At 42.1% G+C, this 12,973-nt stretch overlaps 1 protein-coding gene across 4 annotated transcripts in view; it reads left to right on the top strand.

Annotated features, from left to right (window-relative positions):
* Positions 1–5,597, top strand: part of LOC139376720 (rhomboid 5 homolog 1b (Drosophila)) — a 43,972-nt gene extending 38,375 nt beyond the window's left edge. For 2 of the 4 annotated variants that reach the window (XM_071119596.1, XM_071119597.1), the window contains 4 exons: positions 1,320–1,496; positions 3,264–3,417; positions 3,667–3,890; positions 4,199–5,597. In XM_071119596.1, the coding sequence (XP_070975697.1) occupies positions 1,320–1,496; positions 3,264–3,417; positions 3,667–3,890; positions 4,199–4,394 (751 nt within the window). In that variant the 3' untranslated portion in view covers positions 4,395–5,597. The remainder of the gene's footprint in view (positions 1–1,319; positions 1,497–3,263; positions 3,418–3,666; positions 3,891–4,198) is intronic. The other 2 variants (XM_071119594.1, XM_071119593.1) reach the window with 1 other exon arrangement.
* The last annotated feature ends 7,376 nt before the right edge of the window (positions 5,598–12,973 follow it).

Genomic DNA, 12,973 nt, shown 5'->3' with positions numbered 1-12,973 from the left:
AAACTGCACGGTAGTGGTGAATACTATATGAGTTTCCTCAACTGGCCCCTCAATTATTCTGATTTTCTTTTTTTTTAACTTTTTTTTTTACAATTATTGTTGGACATATAATACTGGAAAAGGGTTGGAAAATCAGCTCCAAGTGATTAACATTTTGGAAATCTATTCCAAAGTATTTTTACGCATAATATAAAGATACAGCTCTAGAAAAAATGAAGAGACCACTGCAAAAGTATCCGTTTCTCTGATTTTACTATTTATACGTATGTGTTTAGGTAAAATGAAAAAAAATATATATATTCTGTAAACTACTGACAATATTTCTCCCAAATTCCAAATACAAATATTGTAATTTAGAGCATTTATTTACAACTGGTCAAAATAACAAAAAATATGCAGTGTTGCCAGACCGTGTTGCCAGAATACGTTCGTATTCATTTCTAAACAACACAATACTAATGTTTTAACTTAGGAAGAGTTCAGAAATCAATATTTGGTGGAATAACCCTGATTTTCAATCACAGCTTTCATGCGTCTTGGCATACTCTCCACCAGTCTTTCACATTGATGTTAGGTGTTTTTATGCCACTCCTGGTGCAAAGATTCAAGCAGCTTGGCTTTGTTTGATGGCGTGTGACCATCCATCTTCCTCTTGATCACATTCCAGAGGTTTTCAATGGGGTTCAGGTCTGGAGATCGGGCTGGCCATGACAGGGTCTTGATCTGGTGGTCATCCATCCACACCTTGATTGACCTGTCTGTGTGGCATGGAGCATTCTCCTGCTTGAAAAACCAATCCTCAGAGTTGGGGAACATTGTCAGAGCAGAAGGAAGCAAGTTCTCTTCCAGGACAACCTTGTACGTGGCTTGATTCATGCGTCTTTCACAAAGACAAATCTGCCCGATTCCAGCCTTGCTGAAGAACCCCCAGATCATCACCGATCCTCCACCAAATTTCACAGTGGGTGCGAGACACTGTGGCTTGTAGGCCTCTCCAGGTCTCGCACCCACTGTGAGGATAATTTTTTCCAGAGCTGTATATGTGATTGTATAGTGATTATGTTTTAGTCATCTGTTTAGGCTTCTTGTGGTCAATCTGCGGTCTATAAATGATTTGTAATTATGTTCTGGCCTCCTGAGCATCCGCTCAAGAAAATATCTAGTTCATGATCCCTGCTAAATGACTTATTGAAACAATGAACTATGTTTTGAAAGTGTGTTGCTGAGGAGCCTGTACTTTATGCTGTTCAGTTCCCTCAGTCTTCACAGATATAGGTAGTTGATGTTGTAATGGATTGTCTTGTGTGTTCACTATTCAGGTGCGAGATCACGTCCAGAGAGTACTGTGACTTTATGAAGGGCTACTTCCACGAGGACGCCACTCTCTGCTCCCAGGTGGCCTGTATGGATGATGTGTGTGGCCTGCTTCCTTTCCTCAACCCCGAGATCCCAGACCAGTTCTACAGACTCTGGCTCTCTCTATTCCTCCATGCAGGGTGAGTAGTGTTTCTCTGTAAAGAATATTCATTAGAATCTTTTTTATGTGTCAATTTTTAAAGGGTTAAACTAAGAACATGAACAACTTCATCGTTAAGAACACTACAACAATATGGAAGAAAATGAAACGTATTCTACAAGAACCAATATGACTCCCTAAAAACACAACCCTATGGTACAATCCTTGGATAGCTTTTCAGAAATTACCAGATAAATTGGTCCACATGGAAAAGTAAAGGCATAGAATCCGTAAATGACTTTGTAACAGGAAATAGATTTATTTCCATGACAGAATTAAAAAGTCATTTTGGATTGACCAGTGTAGATCGTTTCAAATACATCCAACTTAAAAGTTACATATCACAAAATTTCAGTTTTAAATCTGTAAGACATCAGAGCAACATTGTGGGAATCTTATTTGAGTCAGAAAGGTATGTTCATTTGATAGGGAAGATATACAAAACCTTGCGTAGAGCATATCCAAATGACAATCTCTTAGAATTTTTTTTTCAAAAGAACTGATGTTGTCACAAGATGGAGGGAAAGTTGGAGCATAATTAAAGAAATGATGAAACGTACGCTCAATCCAGTATAAACGAATGTATAGCATTTATTATACAAGAGATAAAATTCACACATTTCAGAGTCGATGTCTCAAGTGTAAAACTAATAATGACTCAATAATCCATGCTTTCTGGGAATGCTATCAAGTCTGGAAGTTGTGGGCGGGGCTAGAAAGTTGGCTGTATTACAGGAAGTACTACAATGTAAACTTACTTTTGATCCGTTGGTCTGCATATTTGAAGACATGGAATATGGGGGTGTAGTGAGATACCTGGTGAGCTGGATGATTCTCTTCTCATCACTCATCTTGAAAAAACGTATACTAAATACTTGGAAGTCAATCAATCCGCCATCATTGACACAATGGAAAAATCCAATGATTTATTATTGAAATAGCATGAGCGACCGTGGTAAAATTTAAGGCCAAGTGGCAAACAATAATGCAGGCACTAGCGATTGGGGTGTAAGCATGCGGGTCCGGGCAGATGAGATGTAGTCATTGTTTGTGTGTGAGTTTGTTTTTAAAGTTTAAAAAAAGGGGGGGAAACTAAGATATATATAATACCAGTAAAAAGTTTGGACACATCTACTCATTCCAGGGTTTTTCTTTGTACAAATAAAGAAAAACTCTTGAATGAGTAGGTATGTCCAAACTTTTGACTGGTACTGTATATATGTAAAATAGTAAATGGTATTAGACAAGTTGTGTTCAATATGTTTAAACTTTGTCCTGCACAATGTCCTGCATGCTGTGTCAAACATCATGAATAAATTAGGAAGCTACTGTATTTGGGCAGAAAATCGTATTTTTGCGTCTCAAATGTTCTGTGAATGCGCAACCTGTAGACGTTTGTTTGTCTTGTGTATTGCGAGTCAGCTTTGTTCCAGGGCGTTAGTGTGCTTCACACATACCAGTCGACACACTAGCTCTGTTAACCACTGTTACTTGTGCAGCTAGTGAGTACATACTAGCTAGGCTCGGTAGCTTCTAATAATACATGTCATTTCACCACCCGTGCTGTTGGGGGCGGTAACGCATCATCCTCTCTGGCACCAACCTCCTGTCTCATGTTGTATGTCTCACAGTGTCTGTGGCGTGAAAATGCATCTGCTGGAGCCAGACCCTATTGGAAAATAATGTCGTTTGTAACCTGCTGAGACTCTCCATATCTTTATTTATTTGCTCATTTGTATCGCTGTAGGATCCTGCACTGCCTGGTGTCGGTGCTCTTCCAGATGACCATCCTGAGGGACTTAGAGAAGCTGGCCGGCTGGCTGAGGATCTCTATCATCTACATCGTCTCTGGCATCACTGGCAACCTGGCCAGCGCCATCTTCCTACCCTACAGAGCAGAGGTACAGTACTGTAGATTCACTGATCATATAGGTCTAGTGATATCACTGGTGTAATTATGGGATATGTGTTTGTTTATGATGCTATGCAGCCATACTAAACAAGAATCTCAAATGTCATTTATTTTGTTTTGTTGTCATTCCACTGGCTGTCCCTTAGGTGGCAGGAGGCTAAGTATTTAACTGCCAATATGACACAATGTGTGTGTCTCTCTTTCTGTTCTCCTGCTCCCTCTCCCCCTTCCTCCCCAGGTGGGTCCAGCTGGCTCTCAGTTTGGTATCCTGGCCTGTCTCTTTGTTGAGCTGTTCCAGAGCTGGCAGATCCTGGAGCGTCCGTGGAGGGCTTTCACCAAGCTGTTGTGTGTCGTCATTTTTCTCTTCTCCTTTGGCATGCTGCCCTGGATAGACAACTTCGCCCACATCTCCGGATTCATCTCTGGACTCTTCCTCTCCTTCGCCTTTCTGCCATACATCAGGTGAGAGCTGGTTTGATTTGGTAATATTTGGGGGATTTTTTGTGTATGTAATATAAAGCGCTTTGAACTACTTAAAAAAAAATAATAATGTGGCTCAGATGTAAATGGCTCAGGTGGTTCTGGGTTTGCGGCCTTATATACCTGAATATATTAGGTTTTACTGTAACTTTAAGTTACTTTGGGTAACATTTTTATATATTTTGTAATTACATTGAAATTAAATATGTCCTCAAGGTTATGCTATACCCTTTAATACACTTAAAACACTAATATTGATTTTATGATCTTATTCTCCTTATTTTTTCCAGTTTTGGCCGTTCGGACATGTACCGTAAGCGTGTCCAGATCTGTGTTTTCCTGTTGGTGTTCCTGGGTCTCTTCTCAGGACTGGCTGTACTGTTCTACATACACCCGGTCAAGTGTGAGTGGTGTGAGTACCTCACCTGTATTCCCCTCACTGACAAGTTCTGTGACAAGTACGACCTCAACGCCCACCTCCACTGACCAGGCCTTTGACTGTACAATTTCAATGACTAGAATGGACAATCTCAAAGAACTATAGCCTCACGCGCCAGGATAGCAGGACAAAAGGGTCGGCTGGTGAACAAGACTCTAAGCAACGTCACGGCATGGACCAGACCGGCGGCCATATTTGGTGTAGTATTCAGGACATTGGATGTGAAGATTGCCAATCTTGGAAAAATAACTGTTGATCTTAACAACTGTTGATCTGTCTCCATTTGATTTTGTTTATATGGACATTGCTAGCGAGTGACCTGTCACTTTCAAAGCATAAAGACTTAAAGAGAGAAGGGGGGGGGGGTTAAATGTGACTATTGCCTTGCCGCTGTTCTTATTAAAAACAGACACAACAGCACCACCTTGTGGCCGTCAGACCACATACAGCTGTGGAGGGAGTTTGTTTTGTATTTTTCTACACACGTCAAAAAGCTGACGAAAAGTTTATTGGATGACCTCAGACAGGGAACTATCTCACAGGAAAGAAAAGGGATTCCTGTAGTACTGTACGATGACTGCCTCTGGTGCCTTGGTTATTACTGCCATATCTAGGTCCAAGTCTCAAATGGCACACTATTCTCTATACCAGAGGTTCCCAAACTTTTTCACTCAGGCCCCCTTCCAGCGTTGGAGAACATCTCACAATGGCACAAGCATTGTTCATGACACCAAGTGTTCACACCCCTCTTGTTGGCAGAGAGTTGTAAACGCTTATTTCCTGCAATTATAGACATTTTGCAGAGCCTAATGTGTATTCATGTGATATTTGAGTAACTCAAAAATTACAACAAAATCTATGGGCTAAAAAACATTAGCTGACATGGGTTATTTATAAATAGGTTAGAAATAGCTCTCTAATGTATGCAATGACTGACATGACAAGAGGAACTAATGATGCACTACCCAATATCGAAAATGCACCTTTTGCATTCAACTATTACAAATTACAAGTGTTTTTTTTTTGTTGGGGGGGGCTGCCGACCCCTCACCCCGCCCCCCCTTTGGGTAACCACTGCTCTGTACAGTGAACTATATAGGGAATAGTGTGTCATGTGTGCCCTATATTACACTAGACAAAACACTTGTAGGTTAACATGTGTACTGCTGTCTAAGTGGTGGTGAGTGTTTGGAGGGTAGCGTTTTAGCTACCTGCTTATCTGTACCTGCCAATACAGCAACACAAACTGACGCTTTCTGTCTGTGTGTCCAATTTATTTCTGTTGTGTGAATGTGTGTGTGTGTGTGAGGGATCTGAAACTGTCTTATGCCTTGTTGCACATGCTTGCTTCCCCCAGTAGATGGCAGAGTTGCTTTGAGTAAATGGCTGCCATCAGGAACATATAACGTACACAAGATGCATGTCTGATGTCCTCATATACCCTTAAACAAACTTAGTCTGAATGGCTCTTAAAGTAAGATATATAATGCACACATTGTGTGCATAGAAACATTTCTAGTACTCTGTGTTATCCACATTGTCTCTGCTAGGGGATTTGTAGGCTAATGTCGACTACAGACCTATGTTGTTCCGTGGCTCTGGCCTCGTGATTTAAATGTGATATGTTTATCCCACACAACTCTTAATGGTGCACTTCAAGACATTTCTTTTGTCGCTGACTAATTCTCTCTGCCTCCCCTTGAGTCGCCAGCCTCTTCCCACGCATACACACACACACACACACACACACACACACACACACACACACACACACAGTCTGTAATTTATGGTGCACTTCAAGTCCTCTCTCTTTTGCCGTTGACTAATTCTCTCTTCCACCCCCCTCTCCTTGAGTCACCAGCCCTTACACACACACACACACACACACACACACACACTGAGTCTGTAATTCAAAGTTAATCAGTGCGTCGACTCCACTCAAGCCTCCTGTCGATAGAAAGCTGAATATGACAAACCCTTATTTGCAGCCAAGGTATAATAGCTAGGTAGTATGTTTAGGAGCTATTCCATGAATCCCACCTTACAGATGCTTCTCTGCCTGTAGACTGAATGCCATACTACTTTCACCCATCCAGCCCTTTTAGATGGGACTAGTTTAGGCTCACTTTCTCCTCTCAACTGAATGCATTTTCTACCGTAAACCTCTCCCCCTAAAAACGTCTCTCTCGCTCTCTTTGTTTTTCTCCCATTCTCTCTCTAAGACAGCTGAACAGCTGAGGCGGGCACACAGTGCTGTTAAACTCACCCAGCCGCTCTCTTCCCATCCTATCCTCCCCACCATCCCCTCCCTCTCCTCCATCCATGGCCCTATGGAGATGCTAATTTGATTTTAAGTGGGCAATACCCCTTCCTTTCCCTCTCCACATCAGCCGACTAGATGACCTCTGTCTGATTAGCAAACTGCACTGGGTCATATGGATCAAAGAGAAGGGGACATGCTGTCTAGCCTTTTTACCTCTTTCTCTCACTCTATCCACTCTAGTTAAGTAAATGTTTTATTCATTTTCTGTGTCTTATTTGGACTTTAGTCATTGGTCACCCTTTACAATACATACCCACTTTAATTTAACTAGGCAAGTCATTTAAGAACAAATTATTATTTTCAATGATGGCCTAGGAACAGTGGGTTAACTGCCTTGTTCAGAAAGACAGATTTGTCAGCTCGGGGATTTGATCTTGCAACCTTTCAGGTTACTAGTCCAGCTCTCTAACCACTAGGCTACCTGCTGGTTACTAGTCCAACGCTCTAACCACTAGGCTACCTGCTGGTTACTAGTCCAACGCTCTAACCACTAGGCTACCTGCTGGTTACTAGTCCAACGCTCTAACCACTAGGCTACCTGCTGGTTACTAGTCCAACGCTCTAACCACTAGGCTACCTGCTGGTTACTAGTCCAACGCTCTAACCACTAGGCTACCTGCCACCTACGTTATTAATCCCACCTTCCATAGAAGAATAACCATTGTGAAAATGTTATGTCTGTCTTTCCAATCCTAAGCCATTGTCTTACATCAGATAGTGCAACACAGTGTTGTAGTACTTGAGTCCAGAACTCAGACTTGATGTTGTCAGAAAATCTTTCTCCCTTGCTCAATTCACTGCAGTAGCTACTGTATTAGCTAGCTATCCTTACTAATGTTCAGCACCGTAAGTCAGCTAGCTTTCTACATTATTAAATGGAACTTCAAAGATTGCTAGACCGCAGCTTTTAGCCTATCAATGGACTCGCGACTCTACTTGGGACTCTATAGGACTCTGACTCAAACACTAGGGACTTGGGACTCTATAGGACTGACTCAAATGTTAGGGACTTTGGACTCAATTTGGACTCAAGTTGTTGGGACTTAGCGAACCATTGTATCGGTAGTTCATTTAGTTAAATTGCTACAATTGCAACTGCTCCAGCCTCTCTAACTTATTGTTTGTGTGTGTGCATATCGGAGGGATTGAAAATACCTTTCCGTCCCGTATAGACAAGTAAAGTAAATATTTGATCTCTTATAAAAGGGAATTTGAACTGCATCTCTTTTCATTCATGTCAATGTTCTAAATTGAACTTTACCTGCTGAATGAATAGAAACTGTAATCAATGAAATAACCCGCGGAAGACATTTACTGCAATCAGAAACGTCTTTCCCTGTTTGTCACACCGGCTAGTCTCTCCACCCACTGGTGCCCATTGCCCAGTAAACTCTTGTTATACTAGAAAGCACAACTTTGGCTATATCGATTCATTAAGGTTATTGGGAAATCGATGCAATCAGAACTACTTCACAAAAATTCAACAATCAAGTCTCTGCATGATAATTTAGTCAAATTGCTACAATTTAGGAGATAAAACTGAATTTCAACAGTATCCTTTTAACCATGTCAATGTTCCAAACATAACTTTGCCTGATTTGATCTTTGTGGCATAACAATATGCACCTGATTTGATCTTTGTGGCATAACAATATGCACCTGATTTGATCTTTGTGGCATAACAATATGCACCTGATTTGATCTTTGTGGCATAACAATATGCACCTGATTTGATCTTTGTGGCATAACAATATGCACCTGATTTGATCTTTGTGGCATAACAATATGCACCTGATTTGATCTTTGTGGCATAACAATATGCACCTGATTTGATCTTTGTGGCATAACAATATGCACCTGATTTGATCTTTGTGGCATACTGTAAGAATGCAGGTGATTAACTGAGAATTAAACATGCAGTGACATTATTCTGGAAAGAACATTAGATTCATGATGATATTTGCCAACCATTTAGTGGTGGAAGAAATAAATTGACCTCAACTGTTCAGCTTTTATTCAAGAACAACATATATTTTCATTCAGTTTAAGGTTAGGGTTAAACTAACCTACCGTAGCAAGCGTGAAAAGGCATGGATGGATGAAGGGATGGATAAATGGATGGATTGATAAATGAATAGATAGATGGATATATGGGCAGGCAGGTAGGTAGGTGGGTGTGCTACTGCCTCCCTGGCTGGAAAGCCGACCCTGAAACTGGACCCTGACAGCTGCTCAGCAGGTGGTCACTGACAGGCTCTCTCTCTTCATTGTGCCTGGAGCAACACACACACACAGACACACACACACACACCAGGCCCCCAGGCTCTTAGCCCAGGTGAGAGGGGTGGGAGGTGAGGGGGGTGGTAGAGGGTCCACAGTGCACCTGTCTGAGCCCACCTCCACCCCCTCCAATGACCCAGTATTATTGTGAATAATAATAGCCTGAATCACACTTGGCCTATCTGCCACCTGGGCTGTGACTGACTGGCCTACTTCCCCCTGGAAGAGAGAGAGGAGGGAGTTTAAGCACTAAGACAACACTGAGCTAAGCGTATCCATACTGGTTCTCTTTTCTCGGTTTGTTGTTCTTGTGTGACTGACTGTCCCCCTTCCCTCTGGCAGAGAGGAGACACACGGAGAGGAGAGTGTGTGTACTAAGAATCTGCATCTGCTCTTAAAAGGGTGCACATTCAAAAAACACCCTCCTGTCCTGCTGTCCCCCTCCTTTCCTTCACCCCTCACCTGTCAGCTCCAGAACCCGTCCTGCCAAGTCCCTGTGTCCCCCAGCAGCCCTACAGATGTCCCCCCCGGCCTTGGCCCTGATCCCCTAAGCCCCTTCTCTCTGGTCCTCTGTTTCTAATCACACACACAGAGAGGGATTTGGGTGCCCTTTATAGGACAGATGCATTATGGGTAAGGTCAGAGAGTACAGCGGACCTTATTTCTCTAATAGTTTATTTTCAAAAGATGAGAGCAGAGGCAAGGAGAAGAGAGGGAATCAGTGTACTAATGTATTCACATCCTTTCAAACACACAGATGATTCAGCACATCTCTGTTTAACCCGGTTAGAGGAAGTAGAAATATTTCCATCCATCATGGTGTATGACGTCACTCCAGAATGGAATGTCCACTTGAGCTCCTGTTCTAAAGAACTAGAACATCTTGTCCACCTGGGCTGTGTTCCACTGACTGTACTGTGTGTTGGGTCAATAGTTGTGAAGAAGCAGGCACCCAATTGTTATATTATGTGTCCTGTGTAAAACCATCAGTGAAAAGGGCAGGTAGAGATCTGCCTGGACTGAGGAGCGGTCCATATCCCTGGTCAGGCTTAATATATTGTCCCCTTCTGACTCAGCACTGGGAACAGAACAAACACACAAACACATGCATTCAAATTTATGCAGGCACGCAGACACGAACGGGTGCACACACGCAGGAAAGCTGCTGTAGATTTGGATGAATGCTCATATTATTATTATTTCTCTCAAAATCTTTTGACCTGTGGAAAATCACCCTACATCACTATATTGAATGTGGAAGGCCAGGATCAGCCAGTCCCCACCACTGAAAGTAGAAAAAAAGACATCTCTCTCTCTCTATTTCTGCTTCATTTAGGAAGAAATTCATTTGTTAAAAACTGTTCAACTATTTTCTTTCTCTCTCTTTGAGTCAACTACTCACCTCATTTTATGCACTGCAGTGCTAGCTAGCTTATGCTTTCTGTAGTCGATTAATTCTCTGAACCTTTGATTGGGTGGACAGCATGTCAGTTCATGCTGCAAGAGCTCTGATAGGTTGGAGGACGTCCTCCGGAAGTTGTCATAATTACTGTGTAAATCTACAGAAGTGGGTGAGAACGATGGTGAGAACCTAGTGAGAACTAAGTTTTGTATTGAAGTCAATGTACTCAGAGGGCGAAAGCTAGCTGTCCTCCGGCTACACCATGGTGCTAACAAACATAGTGCTGTTGAGGCTACTGTAGACCTTCTTTGCAAAATAGTGTGTTATAATAAATTATTTGGTGACGTGTGATTATATTTAGTATAGTTTTATCTAAAAAGGATAACTTTTTAAATGTTTTAATTTGTATGAAATTCACTGAGGAGGACAGTCCTCCCCTTCCTCCTCAGAGAAGCCTCCACTGTCATAAAGATATATATTTTTAACCACTAACCTGTTGATAAAAGTTTGTCAGAAGCTGATCCATCAAGTCAATTAATTAAGGCATAATTCTAATGATGTCATGTATAATTTTCAAACATTCAGTCACTTTTTGATATGTTGCTAACATTATAAAGGCAATATGAACTACAGGAGACAATGGCCTGTGCTTAAACAATTTTACATTTTATATCATCAGTTTACGTTGTATTACTCGTCTCTCCAGTAACTTCTCTCAGGCTAACATCCAAGACTAGCTAGCATGATGCTTGAAACCTATGCTGTTAAGTCATTAAATGCTGTTAAGTCATTAAATGGGTTAAGAAAATGACATGTGTTTGGAACCTTAACGGTTGAGGATTATAGAGCCGGTTTCAACCCTTTTCTTCCTGATGCCTTGACAAGCCTTGTGTTTATTGTCTTTGTCTCACTGTCTTTGTCCTTTCAGTGCAGCTAAAAGAGCAGGCACACTCTTTCTGTCTCTTTTTTTTACACAAACTGTCCAAAACATTGTAATAGGAACCACAATGGAAATAAATCAGACTTTTTTGTGATATACCTGTCATGTTTTTAAAACTGTGCATACATTTTAAAAACGTGTTTTTTTTAAACTGGAAAATAAAATCAATCAATAAACCTGTATTTACCTCAAGATGGTTTTTTAATGTCACATACACCGGATGGGGTGCAGTGAAATGTATTGTTTTGCAGGGTCTTTCTCAAGGCCAAATGGACAGATTGTTCACCTTGTTAGCTCAGGTATTTGAACCAGCAACAATTCAATGACTGGCCCAACTCTCTAACTGCTAGGCTACCTGCCACCCAACCAAGATCACTTCCCTAACCCCCAAAACCACAAGAACAGAACCCTTGTTATTAGGTCAGGGGGACTCTGTGTTCTATCCGATCTATCTCTGCGGTGGTTGTTTGTTGTCTCACCTTACCCTTTATCTTTCCTCTGTTTTATATGTGTCCTGCTCGTCCCCATTCCATTCAGGCCTCACTTACCATCACAATGGCCGCCCGGGGAGACCCTCTACCCAGCTATAGCCCAGGCCGCTGTGGGCTCCTGGCAGCTTCATTCACTGGGCCAATCCATTGTGAGCTGTAAAGGGGTGGTGGATGTCTGGGTTGAATGTATAGGGCCCCATAGTAAAGATTCAGACCACGCTTGTTGTGTCTGTGTCCTGTCTGGGACAGGATGGTGCTGCTATTGGTTTTATGTGCTGACTGTGCGGAAAGTGCACTCTTGAATGGACAGGAAAGCTGTTGGACTGCAATTGTGCAGAGTTAAATTTGAAATAGACAATGGAAGAATAAATTGCCACGTATGGTGCAATGTTGTTCCAATTCTTGTACTTAGTTTCGGTATTATAGCCATTGGGAAAACAACTGGTTTTGGTACTGAGTAAATGAACTAGGACTGTTGTAGTTCCGCCATGCATCAGGTTTCAGACAACCTTTCCTATCTTTTCAAATCTGCCAACAGATTTCTTTGTCTGAAGTGAATGCACATTCTAACATAATGGTTACGTTAGAATCTCTCTCTCTCTCTCTCTCTCTCTCTCTCTCTCTCTCTCTCTCTCTCTCTCTCTCTGTCTCTGTCTCTGTCTCTGTCTCTCTCTCTCGCTCTCACCACTAGGGTACTGACTCAGTGTGCTAATGGCATGAATGGGAAACGTGAATACAGTATAATGTTGAGTTGTGTGGGGGAGTTGAGACAAAGGGGTTAGAAGTGACTCCTTGGTGGGGTTTTGGAGGTCAGTCAGGCTGGTTTGAGAGTTTAGGCCTCTTTAGTAGCTGATGGAGGCAATAAATGATTGCTTAGTCTGAAGAGCCACACTCCATCCAAATCAAGCAAGTTGTAATTTTGTCGCCGGGCATCGACAGGGTCTGTCTGTGATTAGAGGAGTCTGTGTGTGTGTGTGTTTGTGTCCTCATGCCTCAGACCTTGGGAGGGCTGGCTGAGCAAGCCTGAGCTTGCCTTGGTGATGTCACAAACCCTGTCAGAGTTGAAGGATGGTGGCAGCGCTAGCTAGGATAATGTTTCCCTAGTCATGCATTATCAGAGCAAGTACACAAACCCCACGTCATAGTCATTATATATCTACCGAACCTGGGTGAAATGCATAACGTAAAAA

Source organism: Oncorhynchus clarkii, chromosome 20 (genome assembly GCF_045791955.1).
Source record: "Oncorhynchus clarkii lewisi isolate Uvic-CL-2024 chromosome 20, UVic_Ocla_1.0, whole genome shotgun sequence".
Classification (NCBI taxonomy): Eukaryota; Metazoa; Chordata; class Actinopteri; order Salmoniformes; family Salmonidae; genus Oncorhynchus; species Oncorhynchus clarkii.
This window is presented reverse-complemented; position numbering and strand designations above follow the sequence as displayed.